At 37.1% G+C, this 17,677-nt stretch overlaps 1 protein-coding gene across 2 annotated transcripts; it reads right to left on the minus strand.

Moving 5' to 3' along the window:
• Positions 1-3,526: 3,526 nt before the first annotated feature.
• Positions 3,527-12,701, minus strand: LOC147372716 (NKG2-A/NKG2-B type II integral membrane protein-like). Of its 2 annotated transcripts, none has more exons than XM_086404131.1 (6): positions 12,514-12,701; positions 10,062-10,160; positions 9,516-9,569; positions 8,826-8,977; positions 6,661-6,761; positions 3,527-6,343 (listed from the first exon to the last, which is right to left on the minus strand). In XM_086404131.1, the coding sequence occupies exons 2-6, from the start codon at positions 10,096-10,098 to the stop codon at positions 6,226-6,228; spliced, it is 462 nt and encodes a 153-aa protein (XP_086260257.1). In that variant the 5' UTR covers positions 10,099-10,160; positions 12,514-12,701; the 3' UTR covers positions 3,527-6,225. The 2 variants fall into 2 exon arrangements, with proteins under 2 accessions (XP_086260257.1, XP_086260256.1); XM_086404130.1 differs by lacking the exon at positions 12,514-12,701 and adding an exon at positions 10,546-10,785.
• Between the last annotated feature and the right edge of the window lie 4,976 nt (positions 12,702-17,677).

Raw genomic sequence — 17,677 nt, forward strand, 5'->3', positions numbered from 1 at the left:
CACACATACACTAACATAGAATATTCTCAGTTTTTAAGTTCAAATGAACATTTCCCAAAAATTTGCTATATATGCCCAAGTCCAGTTACATTACCAAAAAAGCTAAAGAACTATGGTGTCACAACACTAGCCCCCAGCCAAGTTTGGCAAGTGGCCACTTGAAATGTGAATATTCAAATTTAATTTTTAATTAATTAGAAGAAATAAACATTTCAGATTGATTTCATAGTCACATCAGCCATATGCAGTAGAATTACAGACTATTTCCAGGTTCATGAAAAATTCTCCAACTAGTTTGCCTAAAATAGAAGTCAATAACCAAAATTTTGAAAATCTTTATTGGGTTTTATATTCAGTAATCTATTTCTAAATAACATATGAACCAAGGAAAAATCAAAGTCAAATTTCATAATTTTATATGAATTAAAAGAAAAATGTAACAAGATTCTGTCTTGTGACATATTAATTGCATTAAATGCATACATTATAAACAAAAAAAAAAGAAAGAAGAAATCTGAGCATGCTTGACAAGAAATTTGAAATGAAAAAGCAATTTTCGTGAAATTAAAGTAGTTGACATAGTGATGAAGGAAGAAACTAGCAAATATGAAAAATCATGACGAAAAATTACAGTAGAGGGGAATAAAAGGGTTAAAGCTACTTTCACTTGAAAGACAATAAAATTAATAAATGACGTGTGGAGAACAGAGAAAACATGAATCATTTATATCTATATAAATACAACGATCCAATGCTCCTGCTGCTGTGAAGTCGCATCAGTTGTGTCCGACTCTGTGTGACCCCATAGACGGCAGCCTGCCAGGGTTTTCCATCCCTGGGATTCTCCAGGCAAGAACACTGGAGTGGGTTGCCATTTCCTTCTCCAGTGCGTGAAAGTGAGAAGTCAAAGTGAAGTCGCTCAGTAGTGTCCGACTCTTAGCGACCCCATGAACTGCAGCCCAGGCTCCTCTGTCCATAGAATTTTTCCAGGCAAGAGCACTGGAGTGGGTCACCAGGGCCTTCTCTGTGACAATCCAATAGATGTTGGCAATTTGATTCTCTGTTTTTGATAAAATTGCCAACATCTGTTGGATCATTGGAAAAGCAAGAGACTTCCAGAAAAACACCTTCTGCTTTGACTATGCCAAAGCCTTTGACTGTGTAGATCACAACAAACTGTGGAAAATTATTCAAGAGATAGGATTACCAGACCGCCTGACCTACCTCTTGAGAAATCTGTATGTAGGTCAAGAAGCAACAGTTAGAACCGGACATGGAAGAGTGGACTGTTTCCAAATTGGGAAAGGAATATCTCAAGGCTGTATATTGTCATCCTGTTTATTTAATTTCCATGCAGAGTACATCATGCGAAATGCCAGGCTGGATGAAGCACAGCTGAAATCAAGATTGCTGGGAGAAATACCAATAACCTCAGATATGTAGATGACACCACCCTTATGGCAGAAAGTGAAAAACTAAAGAGCCTCTTGATGAAAATGAAATAGGAGAGTAAAAAAGCTGGCTTAAAACTTAACATTCAGAAAGCGAAGATCATGGTATCCAATCCCATCAGTTTATGGCAAAAACATGGGGAAACAATGGAAACAGTGAGAGACTTTATTTTTTTTTTGGACTCCAAATTACAGATTTGACTGTAGCCATGAAATTGAAAGACGCTTGTTCCTTGGAAGGAAAGCTATGACCAAACTAGACAGCATATTAAAATCAGACACACTACATTAAGGTCTGTCTAGACAAAGCTTGGTTTTTCAGTAGTCATGTATCGATGTGAGAATTGGACCATATAGAAGCTGAGCACTGAAGAATTGATGCTTTTGAACTGTGGTGATGGAGAAGACTCTTGAGAGTCCCTTGGGCTGGGAGGAGATCAAACCAGTCCATCCTGGGGAAAATCAGTCCTGAATATTCATTGGAAGGACTGATGCTGCAGCTGAAACTCTAATACTTTGGCCACCTGATGGGAGGAACTGACTCACTGGAAAAGACCCTGACGCTGGGAAAGATTGAAGGCGGGAGGAGAAGGGGACAACAGAGGATGAGATGGTTGGATGGTGTCACCAAGTCGATGGACATGAGTTTGAGCAAGCTCTGGGAGTTTGGTGATGGACAGGGAAGCCTGGCATAGTGCAGTCCATGGGGTTGCCGAGTCAGACATGACTGAGTGACTGAACTGAAATCTGACAAAACAATTATGGTTTTTACGGATGTTAAACGGACAATAAAGCTGTATTATAAGAACTTTTTACAATCCATATGAAATAGAATGTCTAGAAAATGCAAATTAACAAATGTAGTACAACAACCATAAACCTGTATAAGCTTAACATGTGTTAAATATATTAGGTTCACTGTACAAACCTTCCTACAAAATATTCTAGGAGCCCTAATGGTATCAGCAGTGAATAATAACACTTAAAACTATGCCAGGTCTTTCACCGTAAAACAGAGTCTTCCAAAGAGCCTTGATAACAAAACATGTCAAGTTACATAATATCAATGGACTCAGTCCAAACTCTTTGTGATAAATGGATGAAGAAAATCATCTTAATCTAAATATGATATATGCAGTGATTTTTCAAAGGAAGAAAATACAGAATGATTTTTGTGGTTTTATTTCAAGAATGCATAATTGGTCAACATTTGAAGGAAAGAGATATTTCAAAAACATTAAAATTTTTCTCATTTCACTGAAAGAAAAATAATAAAATGGTAACATGACTGATTGGATACAAAACCTATAAGAATTTTTTGAATACTATGGAATTGCTTTTATGTTAGAAAGGTATATAAAAAAACCTTTAAAAAGACCTCATATTTGAGCGATGAAATATTGAAATATTTTCCCCCAGTATAGGAAGGATACTTATAAGACCTTTACTGTATCATCTGTTTAATGATGGAAATAAAAGCCAATTGGGTAAAAATAAGTCAAAAACAAGAAGAAGAAAAAAAAATAGAAAAGAAAAACAAGAAAAAGTTATTGCACCTGGAGGGAAGAAATAAAACGTGATTATTCAGAGATGCAATATCTATTTACATAAACAATCCAGAGGAATATATATTTGAAATAATAAAATTAATACCTACAATCAGAGAAGTCATTGGGCACAATTCTATTTGTAGCAGCAACAATTACTACAAATTTAAAAACAAAATTGCTATTTACAAAAGCATGGCTATGAAAAGTCCATATTTGTGTGAAATTTCTATGTTGGAAACTATAAAATATTCTAGAGGGATTTCGCTGGTGGTCCAGTGGTTTGGTTACTTGCTTCCCGGTGCAGGGAGTGGGCGTTCGATCCCTGGTCACTGAATCAAGATACCACATGCCGAACAGGGTCACACAAAAAAATAATAAATAAAAATTGATCAATAAAATAGGGAGAATTTAAAGAAAACCTAATTGATTGGAAGGATAAAGCATGAATAGTGACTGGAAGAGTCAATATTGTAAGACGATTATCTTCAGAAATTATTTTAAAGATTAAATGCAGTCCCAAAGCACTTACTTTTTTAAAAACTTTATTAGGTGTTAATTTACAGAACATAAAATATATCCATTTAAAATATATAACTCCATGATTTTAAAATTATTCACAGTTTACAACCATCACTACTTTCAAACTCTAGAAAGCATTCATCACTAATCAATTTGCAGTCTTTTCCTATTTCGTCTCTTCACAACCCTTAGTAAGCACTAATCTACTTTTGGTCTCTCTACTCCTATTTTTGATATTACATGGAAATGGGCTCACACAGTATGCAATCTTTTAGAAGTTTGAATGCCATAAACATACTGTTGAGCAAAAAAAATGAGACACAAAAGAACAATACCTATATTTGGATGTGTATATGATACTTCAGTGGGGTTTTCCAGGTGGCACTAGTGGTAAAGCGACTGCCTGCCAGTGCAGGAGATGAGGGCTTGATTCCTAGGTCAGGAAGGTCCTCCAGGGAATATGAAATGATAGCCCACTCCAGTAGCCTTTTTTTTTTAAAATTAATTAATTAATTTAAATTTGAGGATAATTACTTTAAAATATTGTGGTATTTTTCTCACACATAGACATGAATCAGCCATGGGTGCACATGTGTTCCCCTATTCAGAACCCCGTTCTTACCTTCCTCCCTCCCCCATCCCTTGGGTTGTCCCAGAGCACCAGCTCTGAGTATCCTGATTCATGCATTCAACTTGCACTGGTCATCTCTTTTATATATGGGATTATACATGTTTCAATGCTATTCTCTCAAATCATCCCACCCTCGCCTTCTCCCACATACTCCAAAAGTCTGTTCTTTACATCTGTGTCTCTTTTGTTGCCTTGCGTATAGGATCATTATTACCTCCTTTCTAAATTCCATATATGTGCATTAATCTAGTGTATTGAGGGTTCTTTTTCTGATTTAGTTCCCTCCATATAATAGGCTCCAGTTTCATCCACCTCATTAGAACTGATTCAAATGCTGGGAAAACCAGTCAACCATATGCAAAAGAATGAAACTAGAACACTTTCTAACACCATAAACAAAAATAAACTCAAAATGGATTAAAGATCTAAATTTAACACTGGTGCTGCTGCTGCTGCTAAGTCGCTTCAGTCGTGTCTGACTCTGTGCGACCCCATACACGGCAGCCCATCAGGCTCTACTGTCCCTGGGATTCCCCAGGCAAGAACATTAGAGTGGGTTCCCACTTCCTTCCCCAATGCATGAAAGTGAAAAGTGAAAGTAAAATCGCTCAGTCGTGTCTGACTCTTAGCAACCCCATGGACTGCAGCCCACCAGGCTCCTCCATCCACGGGATTTTTCAGGCAAGAGTACTGGAGTGGCGTGCCATTGCCTTCTCCGAAATTTAACACTGCTGCTGCTAAATCACTTCAGTTGTGTCCAACTCTGTGCGACCCCATAGACGGCAGCCCACCAGGCCCTGCCGTCCTTGGGATTCTCCAGGCAAGAGCACTGGAATACGTTGCCATTTCCTCCTCCAATGCATGAAAGTGAAAAGTGAAAGTTGGACACATTCAGTCGTGTCCAACTCTTAGTGACCCCATGGACTGCAGCCTACCAGGCTCCTCCATCCATGGGATTTTCCAGGCAAGAGTACTGGAGTGAAACTCTTAAAACTCTTAGAGGAAAACAGAGGCATAACACCCTCTGACATAAATCACAGCAAGATTCTCTATGACCCACCTTGCAGAGTAATGGAAATAAAAACAAAAATACAAATGGGACCTAGGTAAACTTAAAAGCTTTTGCACAACAAAGGAAACTATAAGCCAGATGGAAAGGCAGCCTTCAGAATGGAAGACAATAACAGCAAATGAAACAACTGACAAAGAATTAAGCTCCAAAATATACAAGCAGTTCATGCAGCTCAATACCAGAAAAATGAACAACCAATCAAAAAGTGGGCTAAACATTGAAATACGTATAATATCATATATGGAACGAGTCGCCAGTCCAGGTTCGATGCACGATACTGGATGCTTGGGGCTGGTGTACTGGGACGACCCAGAGGGATGGTATGGGGAGGGAGGAGGGAGGAGGGTACAGGATGGGGAACACATGTATACCTGTGGCGGATTCATTTCGATATTTGGCAAAACCAATACAATATTGTAAAGTTTAAAAATAAAATAAAATTAAAAAAAAAAAAGTGGGCCAAAGAAGTAAACAGACATTTCTCCAAAGAAGATATACAGAGGGCTAATAAAACACACGAAAAGATATGTAGCTTTCTTATATCACAAGATCACTCATTACTAGAGAAATGCTAATTAAAAACACAATGAGGTATCCTCTCTGCCGGTCAGAATGGCCACCATAAAAAAGTCGACAAACAACAATTGCTGGAGAGGGTGTGGAGAAAAAGGAAACCCTCTTACACTGTTGATGGGAATGCAAACTGGTACAGCCACTATGGAGAAGAGTGTGGAAATTCCTTAAAATTCTGGCAATAGAATCACTCCAGTATTCTTGAATGGAGAATTCCTTGGACAGAGAAGCCTGACAGTCTATGGTCCATGGGGTCTCAAAGAGTCAGACACAACTGAACAATGAGCACACACAATTATATTTCAACTGTTTTTGAAGAACATTCATTATCAGAAAAAATAATATAATTCATTTTAAAATGTATGCAATCAGAATATGATTTCCATTTCATAAAAGGTCAAGTTACCCAACAGCATCCAAACTCATATTTTAATTCTCAAGCTTATGCTTGCAATGGTATGCATTTGGAAACTGACAGTCTTCTGCTTTTATGCCCCATAAAACTTGTACAGCACAGTTACGTTCACCAAGTACATTGTCTGTTATCCTGTTATGGAAAAATGCATAATTCTGTTACATTCTATGAAGACAACTCAAGAAACAATAGCATTTTCCGTGTAACTGTAATACAAGATATTTTGAAAATGGGTAATGAAGTCTTTAATAAAATTTCAGTACGAGCTTGTTACTAGGAAATCGGGCTACAGAGTCGCCTAGTTTTCAACATTGGTATCAACATTTTATTAACTGTCAGTATCTCCCTTCAGCTTTCTATAATTTGACTAAGACAAATGTATTCATGTTATTTTAAAAATATTTTTTGTATTTTTCCTCCTCTATATAGCATTCTTTTTAAAAACTTACTGTAGTTTGCAAGTGGAACCATTTAGCCACTTCCAAGGACGACCGCGGCCTTCACGAGAGACTTGAATCCACGATATAATTGATAGGGACATCAGAAATTTCTAGCCCAAAATAAAGAATTTTCACTTAAATAGTCATTATGAAATGTTTTTGTTAATTTTTAAATGCAAGTCAAAGGATGTGTTCTTTCATAGCATCTTTCATTCTTTGAACAAATTGAGTATGTTAGATTCTAATCTAACACTAAAAAGCATAGGTGTTGAAAGTTCAAAGTTTTAATAGTGCCATAAATATTAACCACTATCTGTACTTTTGGTTCAAAATTAACTCAACATTTATACTTATCAGTGTCACTGTGTTCTAATGTTAATAAGGAAAATTCCTTTTTTTTTTTTCCACAGCCATTTAATAAAGGGAATATTTACAAAGACATGAATTAGTTGTAGGGATCCCACAAAGAATACACCTTGCATAACAACTTGGGGAGACTTACAGCTGTGAACCGCATCTAACATTAAGCCTAAGGGATAAGAAGGTGGAATAATTCAATATGTGCAATGAGGAAAATTCTGATTCATATAATTTCATTTTTCCTCATGTCAAAACTAACATAGCAAGGCTTTAAATAAGTCTTTAGATTCCATGACATTCATTTTTCTGGATATTGTGACAGTACCAGTGGATTTCTCTACTATTATATGTTTCTCAGAATTTCAGTTTTAGAGGGAAAGTAAGGAAATGAAATTGAGAAAGTAAGTGACATGAGAGCCGGATTTGGTTTTCTGAGCCTGACACCATTCTTTGACTAGATAAACCTCAAAGCCATCTGTTTCTGTATTGGTGGAATCCAGTGGACCAGACAAGGGGTCAGAGACTCATTTCTCTCTGCTCCTCCCTGCTAAGTTCAACTGTAAACATGGGACTAATGAAAGACACGAGAAAAGAGAACTCTGAAAGGTGGAAAGAGAAGGGTGATGTGGCTTGAGACTTCCTAGCAGCCCCACTCCTCTGTAATCACTAATCACTTCTCCGTGATGAGAAAACAAGGTGGGAGGTGAGGGAAAGATAATTAGGTGCATCTTGTATCTCCCCACCAACCAGGTGAAAGTGACCTAGGCCTCTTACTTCCCAAACACCCCATACCTAACCTAGCTGTTGGGGGTGGCACAGGTAATCCGTTCCTCCTGTGTATTGAGAGAATCGTGTAGGCAACACCAGGTAAGCCTTACAAGGTAATCCATCAGGACACTTACTAACAAGCAGCAGTTAGAGAAACTGCCTCTGTTTCCTCCACTGAGAGACACTAGGGTTGGGTGATAGGGGTGGGAGTGGGACCAGCAAAGGGGATGTCTTGACTAAAACTACTGAAGCTAAGAAGCCTCTTTATCCCTGAGGGTGTAAGACTCCATCTCCACCCAGCAGGATTGGAAAGAATGGATCTTACTGTTGAATTCACACAATGAGCTGTGGAAATTTACAAACTTCACACAAATGCAAAAAGTTGGAGGAACTGCAAAATATCATATGGCAGTGATGAGACAGGGACAACCTGTATGATTCCATGTCCTGGAGTAGAAAATGGCAACCCACTTCAGTATTCTTGCCTGGAAAATTCCATGGACACAGGAGCCTGACAGGCTGAAGTTATTGAGGTTGCATAGAGTCGGACATGTCTGAACGACTAAGCACGAACACAGGATTCAAAAACAATCAAAGAGATTCTATAATATCAAAAGTCAAGACAGTGAGTAAATAAGGAGGTGGAGACATGGTAAGATATTACAGAGCAGTGGGGCTGCTGGGAAGTTGAAACTTCTTTTCCCTGATCTGATGTGCAATTACATAATTCTATAGGCAAAATCATATGTTTATTTTCCTTGATGTATGGTAAAATTAGACAGCACAGTGTATTTTAGAATTTAATAGCATTTGTAGAAGCATGGTTTTCTATGAAAAGCAAGAACCAGAAATTACTACACATGCATGAATGGTATAAAAATGTAAATAAAGTATCATAAAGTTATATTCCATTGTTTAATGGAATACTAGCAGACCTTAAAATAAACAAGCTACAAATATGTACAAAAGCACAAGTGAATCCTAACAAATATAATGTTGACTAAATGAAGCCTTTAGCAAAGTGTTGGAAACATTTAATAGCTTACCATTTCCTCTTCATTATCTATATAAAGCAGAGTAGAATTCTTAGTAGCACAGGATATCAAACTCTCATTCCACGATTTTGCTTCCAAACTAGCATAATAGCAGTTGTTGGAATATGTAAGCCAGTCTTTTGGACAATGACCACAATGACATTCTGAAGAAAGATTATGAATTACTATTCAAAAACAATTTGAATTTGGAAAATAAAAATTAACTTACATATATGCATAGATATAAACATATGTATACACACACACAAACACACACATATATATATAAAATAACATATCTATGCATCCTCAAGGCTGGTACATATAAAACAAATCTCATTCATGCATTCATAGAGAGGGTCTGTCTTTAATATATGGCCCCATATAAAGGAAACACATAGAAATGTCTACTCTTTACATGTCCTGGAAATCAAGAAATCAAACTTCTATTTTAGAATAGCAAAATTATTTGTCTCTATTCATATTATAGCAGGACGAAATTACAGCCAATTGCCAACAATGGATATGGTGATCATATAATTGCATAGGGAGAAGCACTCTCCTATAATCATTTATATGAATGTTTATTGCCTGATTTTATAAATTATGTTCTATCCCCAAATCTATTCTTATTTTCACTAGCCTAAGATAGAGACAAAAATGAATTGTATTCATATCAGAACTTTGAAAATCATTATGTACCTTTCTGGAGCCTTGTTATGAGAGAGGAGTAATTCTGTTCCTGTATTACAGGAGCTACAAAATTAATCATTAAAAAGTTAATATTACTTTAAATGAATCATAATGATTTTAGTGTATGAGCTTGAGAATTCACTTTATTGTTTAGAAATAGAGTAATCTGAAATAAAACTGATTTAGCAAGAAAAATTAACTAGGTAATGAAGACTTGATGGAAAAAAAATATTTCAAAAACCTAACGGAACAAACTTCACCACGTCTTACAGTATTTGCTTTAACTAATCTCAAGAATTAATTTGTATTTCTCAAAAAGATCTTTAAACCTCCTAAAGCATGCTTTTGAGTTATAAAGTCAGAATATACATATACATGCTGTCTGTAATTCTCCTGTGTTGTATATTTCTGACAAATTAGATATAACATATTGCATTTATTCTAAATGCATGTATTTTAATGATAGGCACATTCTATAATATTATGAAATGTTTAGTGGCATTGACCATCAGTAAAGTGATAAGTTCCCTTACAGTTTTTCAAAAACGTACTTACAAGGAGTAACAATGATCACTGTCACCACAGTGGACATCAAGACGAGGCAGATGATTCCCAGGATCCCAGCAATGAACTTCTCTGGAGGTGACGGTGAACCTGCAGGGACAGAAAAGGAAACTGAGAAAGGAGTGATGGGGACAGCTTTTCAGAGTTTACATACACAAGAACCCACACGAACACAGAGTTATGGATATAAACTTGGACCCCCAACCCATTTTGACCACTGTAGTCTTTCTCTCAGAATATACCATTGTGTTTTCAGCAAATATGAGACTACATGCGTTGCTGATCAAAGACTTCAAATTATAGTAATGCCAGAATAAAAGTCGTCCTCCGATTTCACATCAGAATCCCATATCCAGCTTCAAGTTCCGTTCCTCAAAGTGAAAAATACGTGAGCTTATCCCCTACTCTTCCTCCACACCTCTGCACCCCACTGCACATCCTAGAACAGCTCCATGTGTGTCTAGTAAGTGTTTACCTTTGGAGCGGTGATTCCTGTCGTTCCCATGAAGATTCTGAGAAGCATTTTGAAGATTTAATTCTACATATGTTAATTCCTGCTCAGTCATTGAAATGGAACTTTTAGAAACCTTAGGTTTTCTTATCTGCCTCTTTGAGTTCTTGACTCCCTTCAGTTCTGCATAGGTTGCTCCTTGGTTATTCATCTCTGCAGCTGAGTGAGATCAAGGACTGTGCTTGAAGTGAACTGAGGTTGAGTGGTGTGTGTGAGATAAGAACCCTAGTACAATGACACAGGCTGGGCAAAGCACTTAGTGCTCACTTTGCAGCTGAACAAACTTAAAGCCTGGTAAATCCTTACAACTTTAAGCAAGTTTTTCACGATAGAATGCTTTTTTGAAAAAGATATTCTATATTTGATGCATATATTATTGATTGAAACAGTGAAAAGCAATAAATTAGGGAGGAATAAAGAAGTTCATGAACAATAATATCCTTATTAAGTCAGATTCCATGGAAATATTTTAAAACCATCATAGTGCTTGTGTTCAAATTAAAATGTTCTGTTAACAAGAGAGATTCACCCATATTTTTGATACTTTTGAAATTTAATAATGGTTACAAACAGTTCTTTAAAGATGAGAGAGTAATGTTGACATATACAATAATTTCCTACACTAAATTACATTATTTGGTGACTTACAATTATTGATGAAAAAGGATAACAAATGGTCTTTATTTCAAATGGTTGGGGAGTTCTGAGAAAGCATTAAAAACTGAGGAAATGCTTCATATATTGGAAAGTGTTACATGACACATTAAACATATATAACAAAGTAATATGAAAAATAAAACAATAGGAAAGACTAAAAAATACTTATTTTACAAAAGTAGTTGATAATTGATTTAATGACTAATATCTGAACCCACAAAATGATAAACATGTATAGGTCACTTATGGAAGAACACTGTTGGTTCAAACTTCCAGAAAGATCTGATAGATGTCCAAGTTAGTAAAGGTCATTTTAGCTGTATAAGTGATGGTAATTACTTATAAAAAATCCAGATAACATAATTTAATAATTCAGACAATTGATGCAGTAGTCAGAAATATCTGGAAATTAATTATGACTGAAATTTATAAAATGTGACCTTCAAAAAGTTATTTACTATCTGGTAACCTATATTATTAATATAAAATGGAAATAAGTTTATGCAATATATAACGTGTGTAACACTGAGCACTCAACCTGGAATTTATAAGTTCTCAGTAATTATCAGTTTTAATTATTATCTTAGTCATCATTTCTATGGTACTATTTCTGATTTACATCAGCCTTTAATTAGTGTAACATATCATTTATGCAATGTTTGATTTTTAAAAAATACTTTATTTATGACAATTAAGTTTAAATTAGCCTTTAGATATATGGCAACCAATACAATATTGTAAAGTTAAAAAATAAAATAAAATATATTTAAAAAAAAGAAGTTACTTCGTCTTTAATTTCATCAAAAAATTAGGGTTTTTTTATTGAATCTAAAACATATAGGAGGAATTATGTTTGGCCTTTTGCTATATAATGAATTCCTTTCCAAGAATCTGTTTATAGATGTAGAGCAAAATATGTATAAACATATTATTATACAAAAAAGCTTACCCTCTACTGATTATAAAATCCAAAACTAATTGTTCCCTATCATGAGGTCAATAAATTTCACTTAATATTATATACACACCCAAATATGCATGCGTGTATTCACTTGACTAGCATTCTACAGACAATAATTTGAATACTTGGAGAAATCACCCAATATTTGGTATTTTATGGTTATTGTTTATACCACATTATTTAAAAAAAAAAACAATGTTCTACTTTGATTTTGTTGTATATTTACTATAGCTCGGTTGCATCCCCTCTAACATTTGTTAGTTCCCACTAAGTGAGACGGTCTAGCAGAGAGACAGGAGAGGAGGGACACATACCTTCTGTTGGCCAGGAAGTTGTGCATTCTTTAGTGTGCAGATCAGGTTAATTTCTAAAAAGAGACCTGCTTAGGCTGGTAATGAAAGAAGAAATTTAAAAACTTACAACCCGGTCAAGAATAAGCAATGTCTGTGACCTTCACAGGCTGCCCTGTGAGGCTCAGAGTGAAGCTAGAATGGAAAATATTGATTTGTCGTCAATGTGTCACTTCAGGTTTGAACAGGAAATCCTCACACTTAGGCGAGTTGAAGAGAGTTTAGCTTATCACACACCTCCAGAAAATAGGAGACTTTGGGCTCCAATTAAAAGGACAACTGGACCTCTAGTTGTGTTATTTACCTTTTCCATTTTTAAATGCCTCTGAGAAATTGTTATCATATACTGTAAGATCCATTAGATCTGATAAACAGAGTGCCTGAAGAACTATGGATGGAGCTTTGTGACACTGTATAGGAGGCAGTGGTCAAGATCATCCCCAAGAAAAAGAAATGCAAAAAGTCAAGATGTTTGTTTGAGGAGGCCTTACAAATAGCTGAGAAAAGAAGAGAAGCCAAAGGCAAAGGAGAAAAGGAAAGATATACTCATCTAAATGCAGAGTTCCAAAGAATAGCAAGGAGAAATAAGAAAGCCTTACTCAGTGACCAGTGCAAAGGATAGAGGAAAACAATAGAATGGCAAAGAGTAGAGATCTCTTCAAGAAGGTAAGAGGTACCAAGGGAACACCTCATGCAAAGATGGTTACAATGAAGGACAGAAATGCTATGGGCCTAACGAAAAACAGAAGATATTAAGAAGAGGTGGCAAGATAACACAGAACTATACAAAAAAGTCCTTCATGACCCAGATAAGCACCCAGATCACTTGCCTGGAGCCAGGCATCTTGGAATGTGAAGTCAAGTGGGCCTTAGAAAGCATCACTATGAACAAAGCTAGTGGAAGTGATGGAATTCCAGTTGACCTATTGCAAATCCTGAAAGATGATGTTGTGAAAGTGCTACACGCAATATGCCAGCAATTTTGGAAAACTCAGCAGTGGCCACAGGACTAGAAAAGGTCAGGTTTCATTCCAATACCAAAGAAAGGCAATGAAAAGGACTGTTCAAACTACTGCACTCATCTCATTTGCTAGCAAAGTAATGCTCAAAATTCTCCAAGCCAGGCTTCAATGGTACGTGAACTGAGAACTTCCAGATGTTCAAGCTGGCTTTAGGAAAGGCAGAGGAAGCAGAGATCAAGTTTCCAACATCCATTGGATCATCAAAAAAGCAAGAGACCAAAAGACTGTTCTATACATCTGTGTCTCTTTTGCTGTCTCTCATACAGGGTTATCGTTACCATCTTTCTAAATTCCACATATATGCATTAGTATACTATATTGGTGTTTGTCTTTCTGGCTTACTTCATTCTGTATAATAGGCTCCAGTTTCATCTACCTCATTAGAACTGATTCAAATGTATTCTTTTTAATGGCTGAGTAGTTCTCCACTGTGTATATGTACCACAGCTTTCTTATCCATTCATCTGCTGATGGACATCTAGGTTGCTTCCATGTTCTGGCTATTATAAATGCCATTGAAACATGTATAATATCATATATGAAATGAGTCACCAGTCCAGGTTTGATGCATGATACCGGATGCTTGGGGCTGGTGTGGAGACGACCCAGAGGGATGATATGGGCAGGGAGGAAGGAGGAGGGGTCAGGATGGGGAACACCTGTATACCTATGGTGGATTCATGTTGATGTATGGCAAAACCAATACAATATTATAAAGTAATTAACCTCCAATTTAATAAATTTATATTAAAAAAAAGAGACCTGCGGAAAAGCATTTATTTCTGCTTTATTGACTATGCCAAAGCCTTTGGCTATGTGGATCACAACAAACTGTGGAAAATTTAGAAAGAGATGGGAACACCAGACCACCCAACCTGCCTCCTGAGAAATCTATATGCAGGTCAAGAAGCTGCATTTAGAACTGGACACGGAAAAACAGACTGGTTTCAAATCAGGAGAGGAGTATGTCAGGCTGTATATTGTCACCCTACTTATTTAACTTATATGCAGAGTACATCATGAGAAACGCTGGGCTGGATGAAGCACAAGCTGGAATCAAGATTTCTGGGAGAAATATCAATAACCTCAGATATGCAGATGACACCACCCTTATGGCAGAAAGTGAAGAGGAACTAAAAAGCCTCTTGATGAAAGTGAAAGAGGAGAGTGAAAAAGTTGGCTTAAAGCTCAACATTCAGAAAACTAAGATCATGGCATCTGGTCCCATCGCTTCATGACAAACAGATGGAGAAACAATGGAAACAGTGACAGGCTTTTTTTGGGGGGGGGCTCCAAAATCACTGCAGATGGTGACTGCAGCCATGAAATTAAAAGTTGCCTGCTCCTTGGAAGGAAAGTTATGACCAACCTAGACAGCATATTAAAAAGCAGAGACATTACTTTGCCAACAACGGTCCATCTAGTCAAAGGTATGGTTTTTCCAGGAGTCCTGTATGGATGTGAGATTTGGACTATAAAGAAAGCTGAGAGCCAAAGAATTGATGCTTTTGAACTGTGCTATTGGAGAAGACTCTTGAGACTCCCTTGGACAGCAAGGAGATCCAATCAGTCCATCCTAAAGGAAACCAGTCCTGAATATTCATTGGTAAGTCTGATGCTGAAGCTGAAGCTCCAATATTTTGGCCACCTGACGCAAAGAACTGACTCATTTGAAAAGACCCTGATGCTGGGGAAGATTGAAGGCAGGAGGAGAAGGGGATGACAATGGATGAGACAGTTGGATGTCATCACTGACTCAATGGACATGAGTTTGAGTAAACTGGGAGTTTGTGATGGACAGGGAGGCCTGGCGTGTTGCAGTCCATGAGATCACAAAGAGTCAGACACAAGTGAGCAACTGAACTGACACACTAGAAGATCTAAAAATTGTGCTATGCTTAGTTCCTCAATTTTGTTCCAACTCTTTGCAACCCCAAGGCTTCCTTGGTGGGTAAGAGGTTAAAACATAAAGACTGTAGCCTGCCAGCCTCCTCTGTCCATGAGGATTTCCCATTCTTTAATACTGGAGTGGGTTCCCATGACCTCCTCCAGGGGATCAAACATCAAACCCAGGTCTGCCGTAGTGCAGGCAGATTCTTTACCATCTGAACTACCAGCCTAAGAATACTGCAGTAGATAGACAATCCCTTCTTCATGTTATTTTCCTGACCCAGGAACCCAACTGGGATCTTCTGCATTGCTGGTGGATTCTTTACCTGCTTACCAGCTGAGCTATTAGGAAAGCCCCCAAAAATGCGCTGCTGCTGCTGCTTCTAAGTCGCTTCAGTCGTGTCTGACTCTGTGCGACCCCATAGACGGCAGCCCACCAGGCTCCTCTGTCTTTGGGATTTTCCAGGCAAAAGTACTGGAGTGGGGTGCCATTGCCTACCTTTATTTAAAAGGAGAAAAACACTTTTGCATAGGGATTCAGAGAAGAAGGAATCCCAAGCCATTTAAAAGTGCTTTTGAAAAGATTGCAAATGGTGTAGCTGACATAGAAGTAATTTCAATCGTTCAGTTCAGTTCAGTTCAGTCGCTCAGTCATGTCCCACTCTTTGTGACCCCGTGAATCGCAGCACGCTTGGCCTCTCTGTTCAATTGTTATTCCTATGCATTTTGAAGAAAAATTATAAAGCACTGGAGCACTGTTGGCCCTTTAGGTGCACAGATCTATGTAGTTCTTAAGAGGAAAAAAAAATAAACAAACAACAAACAAGAGCCAAAATGCAATCCTTTTTTGTTGTTGTTTCTGCTTAACTAGCACTTACTTCTGGGGTAAAATAGGGCTCAGACATTCTCATTATATTTAAACATGTAATGATTTTTAAAGAATGCTTTTATAATTGTTGCTATGGCTAACGGAATAGATCATTTTGATTTTGATGCATTTAAAGGGCAACTTTCAAACATTTTAAGATTTTCAATACAGCTGTCATAGTTTTTTGAATGCCAGTATCTGCTTCTTCAATAATTTTAAGAGAACACAAGAAAGAAATGGAAATCTGCTGTTATTCAAATCAGTCAACCCAATATTGGATATATTTACTGTTCTGTATCAATCAGGTTGGATATCCTTAGGATGTTTCTTAAAAATATAGGCTGATACTTACTCACAGTTTGATATTTTGAATTTTTATCTAGAAATGATGTCAGGTAATTTATTTTTAGGGTTTTTGAATTTAGTTATTTCCCACCTGCATGAGAGTCTGAAAGTTGGCCTTTATTTTTCAAGTTTATGTTGGCTGCTAAAGTTCACAAATGGTTTGATCTATGAAATCTTCATAAAATTTGGCATTTTAGTTCTCTATGATTCTTGTCTGAAGGGTGTGAAGTAAATGAAATACTGAAACCAGTGGAAACTTTCTGTGTGGGAATATTGAATGCTATTGGATCATTGGCTATCTTTTTCTGATATGATGTCTCTGAAACCAGTCATACATACCAACATGGACCTCCTACTCTAAAAGCAGAGGTGAAAGGCCAGTTGAGAGAGCTCGTCCTAGCTGTGTTTCTTACCAAGCTTGTCCTCCAACTGGTGAAATCTCAAGGCACAGACATAGGTGTGATCAGTCAGTGTGGGCATGTAATCCATGCTTCTGCTGTCATACTGTTGAACAAAGATAGATACAGGGGAACTTGCTATGGATGAGCGATGTAGAATTTGGGAGGTTCTGACTGTTGCAGGAAATAATTTACCTTGGGGTACATGTTAAGTACTATCTAATGTTCACAGTACCCACTCCAGTGTTCTTGCATGCAGACTCCCAGGGATGGGGAAGCCTGGTGGGCTGCCGTCTATGGGGTCGCACAGAGTCGGACACGACTGAAGTGACTTAGCAGCAGCAGTAGCAATGTTCATGTTATTCTACAGGTGAAGACAAGAATGAATCAAAATGAAAGTGGGTCAAAAATATTTATTATGCAGAACATAATGTTTTTGTCTCCAGTTTTGGGAAATATTTAATTCATTTTTTTGATGTTAAATTTTGTGGGGTTTTCTCCACCGCTATTGGTGTTACCTGCCTCATTAGCAATAAATTTTCCAATGTTCAAATTCCCTCATCTTCAAATTCGATGCAATCTGAAAGTTTAAATGGCTTGGCACT

Source organism: Bos grunniens, chromosome 5, assembly GCF_055505025.1.
Source record: "Bos grunniens cultivar Pamir isolate PY7600 chromosome 5, Bosgru_T2T1.0, whole genome shotgun sequence".
Classification (NCBI taxonomy): Eukaryota; Metazoa; Chordata; class Mammalia; order Artiodactyla; family Bovidae; genus Bos; species Bos grunniens.